At 38.0% G+C, this 18,158-nt stretch overlaps 1 protein-coding gene and 1 pseudogene across 1 annotated transcript in view; one reads left to right on the top strand and one right to left on the bottom strand.

Annotated features, from left to right (window-relative positions):
• Positions 1-18,158, bottom strand: part of ANAPC5 (anaphase promoting complex subunit 5) — a 44,536-nt gene that overhangs the window by 4,861 nt on the left and 21,517 nt on the right. Inside the window, exons 9-15 of the mRNA XM_077159800.1 lie at positions 17,772-17,861; positions 16,089-16,270; positions 14,913-15,048; positions 9,511-9,585; positions 7,488-7,609; positions 6,808-6,915; positions 6,580-6,727 (exon numbers count right to left, since the gene is read on the bottom strand). Coding sequence (XP_077015915.1) covers positions 6,580-6,727; positions 6,808-6,915; positions 7,488-7,609; positions 9,511-9,585; positions 14,913-15,048; positions 16,089-16,270; positions 17,772-17,861 — 861 coding nt within the window. The remainder of the gene's footprint in view (positions 1-6,579; positions 6,728-6,807; positions 6,916-7,487; positions 7,610-9,510; positions 9,586-14,912; positions 15,049-16,088; positions 16,271-17,771; positions 17,862-18,158) is intronic.
• LOC143682127 (MICOS complex subunit MIC26-like) lies at positions 3,549-5,577 on the top strand (annotated as a pseudogene).

Below are 18,158 nucleotides of genomic sequence, written 5' to 3'. Positions count from 1 at the left end.
GCAAGGCACTAAAAAAATGCCAAACAGTGCAGCATATTATAGTACAACTATCGAATAATATCTAAAGATAAAGAGAGAATTCTGAGAAGAGAGAAGCAACATGTCATATACAAGCAAGCCTCAATAAGGTTAAATGCCAATTTCTCATCAGAAACCATGGAGGCAGGAAGGCAGTGGGATGACGTATTTAAAGTGGTGAAAGCAAACAACTGTCAACCAAGAATTCTATATCCAGCAAAACTGTCTTTCAAAAATGGAAAGATTAAGACATTTCTAGATAAAAATAAGCTGAGGAAGTTCATTACCAATAGACCAGCACTACGAGAAGACTAAAGACAGTTCCGTAGTTTGAAAAGAAAAGACCATAGACAATAAACTGAAACCACATGTAAAAATATGGATAAGGACATGAATGAATATAAATACCAATACTATTATATTTTAACTTCCTACAGGATCTAAAAGACAAATGAATAAAATGTAATGATAAATCAATGGTTCTGGACTCATGATGGGTAAAAAAAAGCAATTTGTGACAAGAAGTACATAAAGGTGGGGGGAAAGAAGGGTGTAGGAGTATAGTTTATGTATGCCATTGAAGTTAAGCTGTTATTTAAGCAAACAAAAGTGTTATACATTTTGGATGTGAAATTTAAGCCCCATGATAACTATAAAGAAAATACTGGAGAATATGCAAGTTCGCAGACACAGAAATTAGAGTACAGATAGCTGGGAGAGAGTGGGGGTAGAAAGGGGAGTTAATGCATATGGGTTGGGAATTTCTGTGTGGGGAGAAGGGAAAGTTTTAGTAAGGGAAGGTGGTGAGGGTACTACCACATTGTAAATAAAATATGAGTACTATCTCACTGAACGGTATGCTTGGGAGTGGCTAATATGAGAAAAGTTAACCTATACGTATGTTTCTACAATTTAAACAAAAGAATGAATAATGAAAGAGACAATGACAATTAAATACAGTATATCATTTTGGACAAGAGAAAAAGTCCAAAAGGATATATTAGGATATATGAAAACAACTGGAATATAGACTATATTATATCAATGTTAAATTTCTTGAACTGGTTAACCGTACATAAGATGAATACACAAGTGAATATCCTTATTCTTGAGAAATGTACATGGTGATTTTAAGTGTTCAAAGAGCACGATGTATTCAACCTACATTGAAGTGTTTAGAAAATGGATTGTAAAAAGACAGAGAGAGAAAAAAAAGACAGATCATCGGACTGAGAGTATAATACAGTAAATGCGGCAAAATATTAAAATTGGGTAACTGGAGGGATTATGCTGGAGTTCTCTATATAGGATTTATATTATTTTTGTAATTGTCTATACATTTGAAAGTATTTCAAAATAAAAAGTTTTCTATAAGAGTATATTACAAACAATAGGGAATTAAAATGGTACACTGGAAAATATCTATATAATACAAAAGAAGGCAGTTATGGAGCAAATGAGGGACAAAAAAGATATAAGACTAACAAAAAACAGCAGAAGTCCTTCTTTATCAAGAAGTACATTAAATGTAAGTAAATTAAACTCTCTATTTAAAAAGCAGAGACTGACAGAATCAATTAAAATATGAATCCGCCTATACGCTATCTATAAGAAACTCATTTTAGATTCAAAGTCACAAATAGGCTGAAACTGAAAGGACAGAAAAGGTACTCCATGCAAATAGTAACCAAAAAGAACTTGCTAATAATACACAAAATAGCCTTTAAGACAAAAATTTTTACAAGAGACAACAAAGGATGGTGTATTATGACAGAAGGGTCACTCCATCAAGAAGCTATAACAACTAGGAATATATATACACCTAACAACAGAGCCTCAGAATATATGAAGCAAAAATGAACTGAAGGGAATTAGAATTAAAGGGTGAAGCAGACAGCTCTACAATAATAGTTGGAGACTTTAAATAGCCCACTTTCAATAATGGATAGAACTAGACAATGCAGCAGGAAGAAAGCAGAATAGTTGAATATTATAAACCATCTAATACTAACAGACAGATATGGATTACTCTACCCAACAACAGCAGAATATTCTCTTAAAGTGCATTTGGTTCATTCTTCAGAATAGACCATATGTTAGGTCACAAAGGAAGTCTCGAAATATTTAAAAATACTGAAATCACACCAAGTATCTCCTCTGACCACAATGAAATGAACTTTAAAATCTAGAACAGAAGGAAATCTGGAATATTCACAAATATGTGGAAATTAAACAACACACTCTTAAATAACCAAAGGTCAAAGAACCCACAAAGGAAATTAGAAAATACTTTAAGATGAGTGAAAGCAAAGACATTACACACCAAAATTTATGGGCTTGAGTGAAAGCAGAGCTCAGAGGAAATTTATAGTTGCCTACATTAAAAAGAAAATCTCAAATCAGTAAGCTAATATTCCATCTTAAGGAACTAGAAAAAGGACAACTAAACCCAAAACTAGAAGGAAGGAAGGAAATAGAGATTAGAGCAGTCATAAACAAAACAGAGAATAGAAAAAACACAATCAATGAAACTAAAAGTTTGTTCTTGGAAAGATCAACACAATTAACAAAACTTTTGCTAGACACACAAAAAAAAGAGAAGACTCAATTTACAAAACTCAGGAATAGAAGAGGGGATATTACTACCAACATTACAGAAATAAAAAAGATTATATAAGAATACAATGAACAACTGTATCCACCAAATTAGATCACCTAGATAAAATGGACATTATTAGAGAGACACAAACTATCAGAAGTAGATTAAATGAATCAACTGGTAACAAATAATGAGATTGACTCAGTAATCAAAAAATATTTCCAACAGTAAACAGCTTTACTGATAAATTCTACCAAACATTCAAAGAATTAATACCAACCCTTCTCAAACTTCTCCAAAAAGTAGAAGAGGAGCAAACACTATTAGGCCAGCATTACCTGATACCAAAGCCAAAGCCATCACAAAAAAAGAAAACTACAGATCAATACCCCTTATGAATAAAGTGAGAGTCAAGTTCATGTGTCAACTTAGCTAAGTTATGGTGTCCATTGTTTGACCCAGATTATTTCTGATTGTTACTGTGAGAGTATTTCATGGATTTAAATAATTAGTTATTTGATTGCATCTATGACTGATTACTTCTAGAACCACCAACGGAAATGGCTTTCAGCAATGAGAGAAATCTCATTCAAACAGCTGAAGGCCTTAAAAGGAGCACTGATGATTTCAGCAGTCAGAAAATAATTTCCATCTCTACAGCCAGCCAGTTTCTTCCAGGCAATTCATCAAAACCTTCATTTGCGTTTCCAACTTGCAGCCTGCGTATGGGCTTCAGACTTGCCAACCTCACAGTTGCATGAGCCAATTCCTATAACAAATCTCTTAATATTTACATAACTATATATATATATACACACACATAGCCTCTCAGTTCTTTTCTCTGCTAAACCCTGAATAATATATAGATGCAAAAATCCTCAACAATATATTAGCAAACTGAATACAGCACCATACTGAAAGGATCATACCCATGATCAAGTGGGATTTATCCCAGCAATGCAAGGTTGGTTCAACATTGGAAAATCTATGGTCAACTGATTTTCAACAAGAGTGTCAAGACCATTAAAACAGAAAAAGGATAGTCTCTACAACAAATGGTGTAGGGATAATTTGATATCCACATGCAAAAGAATGAATTTGAACTACTACCTCACACCATATCTAAAAATTAACTCAAAATGGATTGAAGACATGAATGTAAGGCTGTAACTATAAAACTCTTAGAAGGAAACATAACTATAAATCTTTATGACCTTGGATTAGGCAACAGGTTATGAAATATGACACCAAAAACACAAGGAACAAAAGAAAAACTGGTTCAACTGGACTTCATAAAAATTAAAAATGTTTGTGCATCAAAGGACACTACCAAGAAAGTGAAAAGACAACTCACAGAAACAAATAGGGAGAAAATAATTTGTAAATAAGATATCTAGTAAGGGTACAGTATCCATAAAATATATAGAACACTTTAACAGCTAAGCAACAAAAAAACTAACAAACCAATTTAAAATGGGCAAGGGACTTACACAGACATTTCTCCAAAGATACACAAATTGAAGAGATAATCAACATACTTAGTCATCAGGGAAGTGTAAATCAAAACCACAATGAGATTACACTTCACACCCACCAGAAAGACTATAATTTAAAAATGGAAACTACAAGCACAAGGATATGGAGAAACTTACATTGCTGGTGGGAATGTAAAATGGAGAAGTCATTATGGAAGACAGTTTGGCAAATCCACAAAAAATTAAACACAGAATTATCTTTTGACTCAGGTATTCCACTCCTAGGTGTACACCCGGGAGAACTTTAAACAGGCATGCAAACAAAAACATAAATGTTCAGAACGGCATTATTCATAATAGTCAAAAGGTGGAAAAACAATTCAAATGGATAAACAGATAGTTAAATCCACCAACAAATGGGTAAACAAAATGCACAGACATTATTATTTAGCTATAAAAACGAATGACAGTCTTAGGGTGGGCCACGGTGGCTCAGCAGACAGTTCCTGCCTGCCATGCCGGAGACCGGGTTCGCTTCCAGGTGCCTGCCCATGCAAAAGAAAAAAAAAAAAGGAATGACGTCCTTATCCATGCCACAATATGGCTGACCTCTGACACCATTACGCCAAGTGAAAGCATTACATGAAATAGCAAGAAGAGGCAAATCCATGGAGAGAGAAAGTGGTGTTTGACAGGGGCTGGGGGGAGGGAAGAATGGGAGTAACTAGTTAATAGGTAAAGCATTTCTTTTTGGGGTGATGAAAATGTTCTGGAATTAGATACTGATGATGGTTGCACAACCTTGTATACTTTGAAACAGTAAAAATGGCTAGTATTATGGTACACAAATTTTTTTAAAAAAAGAATCACTGGGACCCCACTGGCACCACCACTGCCAGCGACTTGTTCAAGGTAACTCAGAGGTTTGGTGGGACCAGCCAGTCTGAGTCTGCTCACCTTCAAGGTCTGTGCATCACCTCACAAAAATTCCATGAGGGCTGATGAACTTTCACTCTACTCAGTTTCAGAGGGTCAGTCTAAACATGTGGAGGAGCCAAGGACCCAACTTGAAGAAAACATTTCACAGCTCCAACATTATTGTGAGCCATACACAAATTGGTGCCAGGAAACATACACCCAAATTAAGTCCATTATGCAAAGTATTGTTCAAAGGGGGTCAAAAGTCATGAATATCTCCAAAATGTACCTCCTGGATTTTTTCCAAGACTCGGTGTAACTGGTTTTGCTGGACTTGTTGGACTCCTTTTGGATAGAGATTCAAAAACAAAGAAGCTGTTTTATCCACCTGATTTAATGGGATTTGCTGCCTCAATTTATTATCCACAACAAGCTATCATATTTGCCCAGGTCAACAGGGAGAAATTATATGACTGGAGTTTGCAATTATAAACAGCCATGGAAGATCTGTGGAAGGAGAACTTTCAAAAGCCAGGAAATGTGAAGAAATCACCTGGACATAAGTAGGATACTTCTTGCTCTGTTCATTTTCATCAGGTATAGGTAAACATTGGAAACTCCATACAGTAAATCAGTACTTCTACAGAAAAAATGGCAGAGAAGTCAGTACTGAATGTAGTAAATTGGCTTTCTTCTTCATGAAACACTCTACTAGTCCTCTCATTATCTTAGGTGATACCGTGTCACAAGTGGACTAATCAGGAGTCTTTTCACCTAGAGATAATGTACAAGCCTTAGAACTCCTTATTCTCAGGTTGCTATTAATGTACACAATTAAAATCTCAAGCAAAAAAAAAAAAAAAAGAATCACTGGGGCTGGTAACAAACCAAATTCCTGGGCTTTACCCTCTGAGATTCTGACTTAGTGGGTCTGAGGCAAGGGCCAGTACACATATTATTCTTATATCTCCCTATGTGACTCTAATGCTAATGAACAGCAGATTATGCAACCTTTGCCTTAGTTAATAAATTCCTCCAGTGAATTCAACATCAATCAATCATTCATTCATTCAAGGAAATAGTCACTGAAAGCCTGCTGCGTGTCAGATCCTACTAGGTAGGCACCAGGGGATAGAGAAGGGAAAAAACAGAGTATTCCTTCCTTCACGGCATTTATATTTTACTAGGAGATTCATAAAATAAACATAAAACTCAATTTGATTTCCAAAAACTTCCAATGAACACATGAATTCCTCATTTCTTTATTTGCCACCTTGCTAAACTGAGCAATGTTCGAAGCCAGTATCATGATGTAAGCCTCCTGGGAAGTGGGACCTCCCCCTACCCCTTTCTAAACAATTTGGTAAAGCGAGTGCCACTGGGAGGTGCCAGCTTGTCACCAAGTTCACAACTCCACAGACTTCCTGGGAGAGCTTTCATATGGACACTACATTTCCATACTTCAATGACAAGGAGTGAAAATTCATCATTTTTCAAACCAAAAAATTAGCACTCAATTTACCAGTTCTTGGGCAGAAATATGTGCTATAAAAACAGAGATCAGCTTACCTGCGCAAAAGCCAAGTTGAGCACTGTTTCGGAGGCCAAGTACTGTAAGCGGTACTCCTTGGAGAGGGCCAGAGCCTGCAGGAGCACGGGCAGTGCGATGGTCGGGGAGGAAGATCGCCAGTACAGCTCTGCCACTGCCAGCAGGACACTGAGCACAGAGAGCAGCTGGGATGAAAACACTGCACCCGAAACAACATTTGCATCAGGCGCAAGGGAGACCAGGCTTACCTAATCACCATTTCCGTATTCTTGATTTTCTGACAACGAATCAACAGCTTTTGTAAAAGCTTGTGTGCCTCTGACATTTGGTTCTGAGCCTGCAGTACAATTGCTTTTCTGTAACAGAAACAAAATAAACTCCAGTGGTTATGCTAATATGCTTTATAACTGTTACAACTATGGTCACTTACACGGTGAGAATTGCTATTTCCTCAATTAGGCTGCATGCACACTTTGCAAGGGGAAGAATTGTGCCTAATATAATCTTTTTTGGGGGGTGGGGTGCATGGTCTGGGAATCGAACCTGGATCTCCCACATGGAAGGTGAACATTCTACCTAATATAATTTTAATTATAAGGAAAAAAAAATCCATATATGTGTTTGTATAAATGCACATATACTTATAAGCAAGTATTATATGTACACAATCAAATACATACCTACACTCACACACACATGGACATAACAAAAAAGTCTGGAATTATAGAGTACAGAATGTTAGTGATTCTCACTAGGTGATATTTTATTTTGCTTATCTGAATTTTTTTATTTCCTATAATAAAAGGTTTTTTCTAAGCTAAAATAAATTAATTAATAATAACCCATTCACAAACTATTACACATAAATAAAAATAAAGTCATTTAAAAATTACTTCATTTTGGGATTGGAGTTTTCAAAGTTTCTTACCTATATACACCCTCTATGCTATTAAGAGCTGTGATTCCTGTTACAAGTGAATCAGCCAAATGATATTTGCCATCATTTATTGCTCTGTCAAACTGTATTTTCTGATCACATAGCATCCATAACTAGTAAGAAAAAAAAACAATTAAGAAAAAAACGGTAAATGTTCATCTTATTATTCAATGGTGATATGAAGGTATTTTGGCTTGTTTAGCAAATATCCTTAGTACCTCACCCACATTCTTTTTCTTTTTAGATTTAAAACTTTTCTCTAAAATACTTCAAGCATGTGAAAAAACAGAGAATGAAATAACAAACAGTGTACCAACCACCAGCTTCGTCAAACCACATTTTGCTATATTGACTTTAGTTACTACTAGATCATATTGAGGACCTGAGTTTTTTTCAAAATTCTCCTCTTTTTCCAAGGTAAGCACTTAAGTTGGTATTTATCACTCCCATGCATGCATTTTTATTTTTACAAGATGTATACTCATTCAGAAACAATATATAGCATTATTATGTATGTTTCAAGCTTTGTATAAAAAAAACAGTATACTGTATGCAACTCTTATCTTTTGTCATTCTTGCTTTTCAGTTCAACGTAAGTTTCTGAGACTTATACATGTTATTACAGGTAGTTCAAGTTCATTCATTTCACTGCTGAGTAGTTTTCAATTATATAAATAAGCAACAATTTCTCTATTCTCGTGTCAATAGGTATTGAGGTAGGACCTGATTTTTCACTCTCATGGACAATCTTGTAATCAACACTCTCAGACTTCTCTCCTTGTGCAAGAGTTTACATACTGTGCTATACAACCAGCAGTGGAATTGCTGGGCTGGAGGACATACGCATCTCCAACTTTAACACACAGTCCGTTTTTTATTCAGATGGGTTCTGCAAATTTCCACTCCCCATCAGCAACTGTAACGCACCCACTGCTACTCCCCCTCACCAGCACTTGGTATCGCTGTTGGATATTTTGCTTTCACCAATCTGATGGATCTGAAATATCTCATCAAGGTTTTAATTTGCATTTCTCTGATCAGTTAGGCTGAGTATCTTACCATATATTTATTGGCCATGCATGTTCTTCTGAGAATTGTGGTTAAACTGAGTCTTTTTTTTTTTATCATGCCCTCTTTTTAAAAATGTCTACAACTGTAACTATCCTATCACATGAGTACTACTTCAGAACCACCATTGATTCTTCCTTCCCACAGCATTCTTGGGATCGTTTTCTATCACCTGTTCGTCTGCTTACCATCTTCCTGTCTGTGTCCCTTGAATTCAGATCCCAGCCTGCTGAAAGGGAGGAATGAGGTCCCAGCACTGCTTCCCATGCAGAGGGGCTCTCACGCCAAATTCAGTAAATGGCAGCACCAGTAATCCAGGGGAATGATAGCCTCAAGGACCAGCATTAGGAAAGTCCCAGGCCAGAGAACTCTTATAATTTCAAATTCCCTAATCCACTGAAGTCTAAACTTGATAAGGGAAGGTAGAAAAAGGGGCCTTTTGAAACAGCTTTCTCAGCCCCATCAGAAATGGAAATCAGTACAATAAGGGAGACAGGGTCTTGATTGCTTCCTAAGGTTTGTTCTCTCTGAGTACATGTTCCCCAAAAGTTATTCAATTTTGGGAGGAAAAGATTAGAATTGCCAAGAGACAAAACAGCAAAACTGAGACATGATTCTTGACTGACCCAAGTTCACTGATGATTTGTTTCCATATTCCCATAAAGTTAGAGATATTAGAGATACTAACTTAAAACTATGAAGATAAGAGGAAAAAAGTGCCCTACTTTAAATCTTTTCTCAGAATTTATTTCTTGGCTTTTGTGCGTAAAAACAGCTTATATAGAGTCTCTAACCCTCTCATGTTAACCTCAATGCACAGATGTTACAGAAAAGGAACCAAGACATGAAAAACTGAAGGGAAGCTCTAAATATATTGGTGTGACAACAATACAGTAAAAGCAGTCTTTTCAGAAGTAAATCTGATGCCACACAAAAGGCAGGTTACCTGGGCATGCTGACTGTTGGGTGGGAATCGTTCCTTCAAGTGCTTTAACACTTCAGAAGCTGCAGCAAAACAGCCCTAAAAGAGAAAGACACCATTTGATTAGCACCCCTGGGTCAAAACCCCACAGCTGACAACCCAAGTGTCCACTGACAGATGAACAGCTAAACAAGAGGTGGCATATCTACAGAGTATTATTTACCCATGAAAAAGAATGAAGTTCTGATACATGCTGCAACATGGACAAACCCTGAAAACCTTATGCAGAGTGAAGGAAGCCAGGTGCAAAAATATAGAGATATGATTCCACTTCCATAAAATATCAAGAAAAGGCAAATTCCCAGAGATTAAAAAGTAGATGACAGATTACCAGGGGCTGGGGTTAGGGGGATTGGGGAACGACTAGTTAATGGGTATAGGGTTTGTTTTGGGTGAGATTTGGCAGCGGCTGGTGGTGATGGCAGCGCAACGCTGTGAGTATAATTAATGCCACTGAATTGCACATTTAAAAATTATTAAAATGGCAAATTTTATGGCATATACAGATTTTCACAATAGAATTAAAAAAAAAAAAACTGGCAGCACCACACTCAAGGATGCTGCCGATATTCATCTGTTCTTGGTACAACAACCTAGAAAACACCAGGAAAAGAGTGTCAAAGTTCAAGGGGCCATTCTTTCTCGGCCTGAATTTAATTTGTTTTTTAAAACTTAAAAAAAAATTACACGATATATGTTCACTTTGGAAAAAAAAAATTACAAAATATGTGCAAAGAAAACACAAACTATTTTTAATCCCACCAAAGAAAATCACAATTCATGTGTTAGTATCGCTCCCTCTAGACTTTTTATGCACACAAACGTAAAAAATAAATATTCTCAAAACTTTTGAGATACTTACTCATACATAGTATGAGATACACGCTCATATGAGAGATACACACTATTTCTGTAAACTGCCTGCAACACTGCTTACTACCTGGCAGGCTCTCGGTAAATATTTCTTGAATGAATGAATTCTTCCAGTGCCAACAGTACGAATCTATATCACATTACTTCATAAGGTATGTAAAATATGGCACATCCAAATAAACTCCTAGTTTTGGATAACTGAGTTATTTCCAATTTTTCTCCATTTAAAAAAATGCCAAAATGCCCCCCTCTCTCTCTAAACCCAACTCTGCAGTGAAATCACTCCCCTCCTCTCTACGTGGGACAAGACATCCAGGGGTGAAAGTCTCCCTGGCAGTGTGGGAGATGACTCCCAAGAATGAGCCCGGCCCTGGAACCATGGGCTCAACAATGCCATCCTGACCAAAAGGGGGGAAAGAAGTGTAACAAATAAAGTATCAGGGGCTGAGTGAGTTCAAATGGAGCCAAGAGGCTACTCTGGAGGTCACTCTTATGCAAACTTCAGTTAGACATTGCTACCTATCATAACTTGCCAAATCCCAACAAAACCATTCCTGCCAATCCTAAAAAAACACCTAAGGCATTACATAAAATTCTACAAACATTATTCCATCACTAGGGTAACTTTTCAGAAACCTACAACCTCCAGATGGGTCCCTGGACCAGATAAGTCCTGAAATGCAGAGAGACCAGCCTTTTCAGAATATCAATTCATTCCATTCCCCTATTCCATATTATCAACTAACCCTTCCAACATGAAAGAGTTAGAATAGGCATAGCCCAAATACCCTAGAGTGGGAGAAAGATCAAAGGAGATGGTGGGATTTTACAGAGAAAGTAGGGTTTAACAAATGAATATGAGTGTTGAATCATTATATTAATATTTCTTTTAGTCTCCAGCATCTTAGAGCAGCTAGAAATAAAAACTTAATATGGTAGAATTATAACCCATACCAAACTCTGAAATCTGTTCTATAACTAATTGCTGTGATGTACTTTGAAATTTAGTGCTTTTTTGTATATATGTCATTTTTCACCAAAAAAAAGTCGATTGTGATGATAAATGCACAGCTGTATGATAATATTGTGAAACATTGATTGTACACTTTGGATGCTTACATGGTATGTGAATATATAAAAAATATCAATTTTTAAAAAATGCCACAGTGAATATCCTGGTGCATCATTTTTGCATACTTGTCCAATGATTTCCTGAGGATAAAACCTAACAAGGAGAGGGCAGGCAATGGTGGCTCAGTGGCAGAGTTCTCACCTGCCATGCTGGAGACATGAGTTTGATTCCCAGAGCCTGCCTATGTATTAAAAAAAAAAAAAAAACTAACAAGGAGAACTGCAGGGCCAGATGTCAAACATTTTAAGTCCTTGGATGCACGTTCCTGACTTGCCCTCTGGAAGTATTTCAACACCAGCACTCTATGGTCTTTTTCTCCCCCAGGACTGATCACCTTTTCCTTCTTGATTGGTACAACTGCAAATTTCCTGTTTTAACTGGAATTTTTTTGATGACTAGATTGAAGTGTTTCACATTTATTGGTCAATTATACTTTTTCTGTGAATACTTATTCATGTCTTTTTTTACATTTTTACATTGTTGTGAGGTTTGTCTTTATCTTGTTGATTTCCAATTTCTCCCCATTCTTTGACTGGGGAACACATCTTCTGTCTATTTAGAAGTTCAGTTAGATCTCCAGTGAATTTCTATTCCTAGTGAGTAAATGAAAATTGCATTGAATCATAATGAAAGATCAATTTCTTTTGGCTTTTAACTAGCCAATCATGCCAATTATTTCATGAATGCCACCGAGAGCTGAGAGTATGGATTTGGGTGGCCAAGTAAAGAGAACAGCATTCCCCAACACATTCTTGCCTTGACCCCGCCATTCCTGAGGCTAGAAGAGGAATGATGTACAAGATGAACCAGAATTAAACAGAAAGTGTAAAGGGGAAGATTTCACTATATCCTCTGAGTGGCAGGAGGAAGCTCAGAAATAGCGGCTCAGAGTCCCATAACTACTTAGAGGCCTAAATCACTGGCATATCATAGAACAAAGTACAGCACCCAATTTTCTTGGAAATCTGTTTCAGAACAACTCTAAATACACTTTAAGGAAAAAACAGCAAATGGAGACTCAAGATCAAGATGCATTTTCACAGTTGTCCAAGCTTAATTTCACAGGTGCAGGTCTACCCTGTGAAATTAAAAACTATGTAATAACCAAAAGAACTGAAAAGAGACTCAAAGAGATACATACGTTAGTGCCAAAAGGGGGGAACAATCCAAGTATCTATCAACAAATAAATGGACAAACAAAATGTGGTCTATCTATAAATGGGAATCTAAGCCACAGATAGGAATGAAGGTCTGTTAAAAGGAATGATACAATGTGGATGAACCTGGAAGACATCAAGTGGTGTAAAATAAGCCAGAGAGACAGTTTACGATTCCACTTACATGAAATATTATCTGGAATTCCTAAAGACAAAGTAGATTAAAAGTCACCAGGGACTATTGCTTAAGGGATACTGAGTTTCTATTTGGGGTGAAAAACTGTTTTAGTAATGGATGGTGGTAATGAAGGTAACTCAACATTGTCAATATAATTAAAACCAGTTAACTGAACTCTAAAAAATGGCTCAAAATGTTAAGTTTTCTTTCTTTCTTTCTTTCTATAATATATATTTATAATAGTTGATATTCTAAAACTAGAAATGTTCACCAATGGATTTACCAAATTGGTCCACTCAGCCATGGCACTAGAAGAGGGAAATAGGTCACATTAAAGTGGTTCCAGTGCCATATACAAAGGGAAATACAAAAAAAGAGATAAACATGCAACATTCCTGGAGGAAAGTAAACAGCAAGTCCCAGCCAGTCTGTTTTGATGTTAGAAAGCTTAGGTGACCCTTCCCAGGGGCAGGAATAAAGTAGCTGAAGACATCACATGTGGAAATCATCAGCCATAATGTATCCACAGCCCACAGCCTTCTACACTGTTAGTTTTATACAACTACTTAAAGGATGCTTGATAGAAGGAAGTATTTGTAAACTTTGGAAAGAAGTGGAAACCACCCAACAACCTTTAGGCTGCACATGAGGGAAAACTGAGTGATATGATACAAGCTCACAGTAACAGATATGACAAAAAGGTGGAGAAAAATAATATGATGGAGGAAACTTAATACAAATCAGTGTTTAATGAAAAAGAAGGCTTTAAAAAAAGAGATTTCCCTCACCTCTTTCCATGAAAGAAGACATTTTTTGAGTACAGGGGAGAGAAAGCTTAGAGATGCTTTCATCAACCCCCTCCAAACAGAATCATGGAAAATAACTGAGGCTGTAAACCAAGGTTATATTCAGTTCCCACTCTCCTTCTTTGGAGTCAACAAGGTTTGGGCTGGAGACCTGCCTCTGATATTTACCAGCTATAGGCAGAGGACTTAAATGCCAGTTTGAAAGTACTCTGTACCCTAGAAAAGCCATGTTTTAATCCTGATCCAATCTTGTGGGAGCAGAGTGCTTTGATCACTAATGGTGGGTATTAACCTTTGATTAGAGGGAGATGTGACTCCACCCATTCCAGGTGGGTCTTGATTAGTCTACTGGAATCCTTTAAAAGAGGAAGCATTTGAAGAGACAGAATGACGAGAGAGCCACAAGACCCACGAGAGCCCATGCAGCCAGAGACCTTTGAAGATGAAGGGGGAATACACTCCTGGGGGAGCTTCATGAAACAAGAAGCCTGGAGAGAAAGCTAGCAGATGTTGCCCTGTTCTCCATGTGCCTTTCCAGTTGAGAGAGAAACCCTGAAACTTCATCAGCCTTTCTTGAGTGAAAGTAACCTCTTGTTGGTGCCTTAATTTGGGCATTGTTATAGACTTGCTTTGAGACATTTACACAGCCTTCGAACTGTAAACTTGCAACTTATTAAATTTCCTTTTGAAAGCCATTCCGTTTCTGGTATATTGCATTCCAACAGCTAGCAAACTAGAACAACTTAGCTCCCTGGATCTCAGTATTTTGTTCTGTGAAACAGGGATGATGATAATAAAGCTAACCTCATAGAGCCATCGTAAAGAGTCGGTAAGGTAATATACATTAAACACCGAACTCAGGGTCTAACACGGAACAAATATATAGCAAATAATGACCATTACCTTTTTAGTTGGACTTATATCTATGGTCTCCCACCCCTATAAACAGACACACACCTCAACTACCTTTAATCTGAAAGACTCCTTTTTGTTTCATTTGTGACATGGCAGCGGCCGACTTCACTGATGCCAAAAAGGGATCCCAAATTCAATGAGCCATACAGACCCCACACTCAAGTCCATTCCCACTGGTGGGACATCATTCCTGCAGCCAAGTCCACCCAACCCAACCTGTCCAAGACATGAGGAGCAAGCACCAGAGAAAACAATGGTGGAACCTCCTCTGCCCCAGGGGCGCAGTGGCTTGGCCACCCGCCTACCTGCTCCGCATGGAGCTCTGCGAGGTGGCAGAGTGCAACAGCGAAGGACTCCGTGTTGTTCTGCTGCACGCCCGCATTCACCGACTCCAAGCTGTTCATGCTGAGCAACATCTGGGCCTGCTGAAGTGCCATGGTGCTGCGAGGGAAGAGAGAACAGGACTGACCTTCGTTCAGTAAACCCTGGCTGCCCCTAAAATGTTCTGAAGTGGAAACAGAAGGAAGTTGAGCACCTCTCCAGGCTCTGGATTTAGGGTAACAGCCGCCTGTCAATGCCCAATCTCCTAGATGCGTGGCCTCAAAGGAAACAGAGTGTCCACGGCACACCTATTAGCTCTGAGCTGCAATCCCCACAGCCCAACCCCCGGCTTTCCATGTGGTCACAGTATGTCAATTAGCTTTTAGGGGTGAATTCAGACCCAACATCATCCGGCACCAGCTGATTTAGCAATATGAACAGCTGCCAGCATCTACAGCTGTTTCAGACCACACCATGCCAAAATCTTATCTGAAGTACAAACACAAGGCTGGTAAAATAAGCATTTCCTTTCATTACTGAACTTCTAGAAATAGTAAATTGGCTAGTTGAGAGGTGAAGTAGGGACAAGGTCCCATATTTTAAAATCTGCCTTACAAGATATTTCCAAGCCAACAGAGGCCAAATGGAAAGGCAACCACAAGGCTGGAGATATTCCAGAGAAAACATCAGGAAGCAGCTTCTTTTACACAATAGATATGGGATTCGGGGGCAACTATAGAGCTTGCCTCTGGCAAACAGGAAGAGAGGTTTCTTTCTCAAAGCACAGAATAGGGAACTTGGAGTCAGATGACCTGGCACTGAGTTCTGGCTCTGCTCCTTGTTAATACAGTCGCAATCCTGGGCAGTTCAGATGTGTCAATCTCAGTTTATTCACCCTAAAACATAGATAGCCCATGGTACCTCGTGGAGCAGAGGAGAGGAGTAAATAAGAATGCGCTGGGAGAAAAATGTGGCAAAGTCTGTGTAAGACACAAAACTAGAATTTTTAAACTATTAAGTTTTTTACTTAACCTCTGCATGAACTTCCATCAAAGGGAAGGGAGCATTTATCCATTTGGCCCTTCTTAGTTTACTAGCTTCTGCTTCTCTGGGATAAGACTCCCAGTCCCGCAGCCTTGGTCCCCTGCTGGAAGACCCACCTGCGGCCATAGAGCCTCCAGATGGCTGTCTTCTGGGCGATACTGATATCGATGAGCTCCGACAGGCTGTGCTTCCAGTGCAGCAGGTCAGAGTCTTTCAGGGCATCCATCAGCTTGTGTGCTGTCTTTCCAGCGAAAGCTCTCTGCTGGACCAGGGACTGTATTCCCAGGGATGCAAGGTACTAAAAAGACAGACCCACAATCCAAGACAGGGGTTACATCAGATTGTTTTTTTGCCCTTCAGAAATTTGGCCTACTTCACATTTCAGCATGTGCACAGTGATGGCGCTGTTATATGTAGAAAGCATCTAGCGTCTGACCCTGGCTTTAACCCGAGATGTGTTCCTAAAAAGAGATGCTGACATTATGTACACGGGAAAGAGTTCGGGCTTTAGAGCTAGACAGGCCTGGACTTAAACACTGCCTTTGCCACTTCCTGTGTGGCACAGGGCCAGTCATTTAGCTTCTTAGCCAAGCCTAAGCTTCCTCAGTTGTAACATGGGCATCAAACCCAGCATGAAGAATTGTTAAGTATGAAATGAAATGTGTATAACACAATGCTGGACACATAGAGGAAATTTTAAAATGATGCCTATTATGAGCAACAAATTATCTTTTCATTAATTTCTGATATAATTTCCAAAAATGAAACCTCAAAGAAAAGAAGTCAGCTTAAATGCACTACAAAAACTATTCTAAAGCAGTCTGTCATTGATCTCAAGAAGTTACCTACTTTTGTCATTATAATCAATTCTGTACATTTAAGTCTCCTTTCCCAGAAGTGAGCCAAATGGACAATCTACAGAGTTCTCCGCCTTATTTAAAAAGTATACATGTTAAATCATTCCTCACAATTACTTTCATTTTTCTAGACTTTGTAGCAAAGTTTATGAGACAGAATGTTTAAGCATTCCACTGCTTACAGTTCCGTTTTTAGGAGACGTTTTGGGGACAGAAGTAGGTTCTTCATGCAGCAGTAACATGGATTCTACTAGCTATTACGTCTTCAAATGTGAGCTAGGCCCTTTCAATACTCCTCAGCATATGTTTCAAAGGTTAAGTCATTGAGGACTATAATTTAGGTCCCTCCTTGTCATTCAAAATGAGAATTGGCAGGCCTGCTCATCATGTTTACTGTTTTCTGGTTTGGTTTATTGTTTACCATAGGGATCGGCAATCTTTTTCTGTAAAGGGCCGGACGGTAAATAACTTAGGCTTTGTGAGCTATTCAGTTTCTGTTACATATTCTTCTTGCATTTTTTTCCAGTCACATAAAAATGTAAAAACCACTCTTAGCTTGAGGCAGAGAGCCAGATTTGGCCCACAGGCTGCAGTTTGCCAAACCATGGTTTAGAAATAAGTCTTGCCTAAAATTTTCGTAAGAGACTATGTGCTAAGCTAATGTTAAACAATAAAAAATACACAAAGACCTCTTGTCAAACTGATAAGTGGAACTTCTGCAGATGTTATTAGGACAAAGGGAGTGGGGCCAACCCATCAAATAGAACTCAGTGGCTTGATTAATAATTAAGACCACATGAAACTAGCAAGGATAAAGTCCACACTTAAAATATCCACTCTAAATCTATATTATTGATTTATTCTAAAGTTGAGTGAAACCAGAGACAAAAGCATTTTTTAAAACCATTTCTTTAACCAACCACACAGAAAGATGAGTCTTACCGGCAACCCAAAATGGACTGCTTTCTTCACAGAATGCTCCAACAGAACATAACTGTCAGACCTCTTCTGGCCCAGCACATAAAGCCAGCTCTGGTAAAAGAAATCAACAAAACATATCATGGCAGTGATAATGGCTAATGTTCTTCTGAAAAACTGATGTGGTCATAAGAAATAATTTTTAAGAACTAATAAGATAAGGAGTTTGTTTACTAGGAACAGAGTTTCTGTTTGGGGTTGTAAAAATGTCTTGTTAATGGATGATGGTGACAGTAGCACAACACTGGAAAAATAATGAATTCCATTGAACTGTGTACTTGAAAATAGCAAAAATTGGAAATTTTTATGTTACAAGAGATAAAATAAATCCTCTAAAATATTCTTTTTCAG

Source organism: Tamandua tetradactyla, chromosome 5, assembly GCF_023851605.1.
Source record: "Tamandua tetradactyla isolate mTamTet1 chromosome 5, mTamTet1.pri, whole genome shotgun sequence".
NCBI lineage: Eukaryota > Metazoa > Chordata > Mammalia > Pilosa > Myrmecophagidae > Tamandua > Tamandua tetradactyla.
Note: the sequence above shows the minus strand (reverse complement) of the source record. Positions and strands in the feature narration are given on the sequence as shown.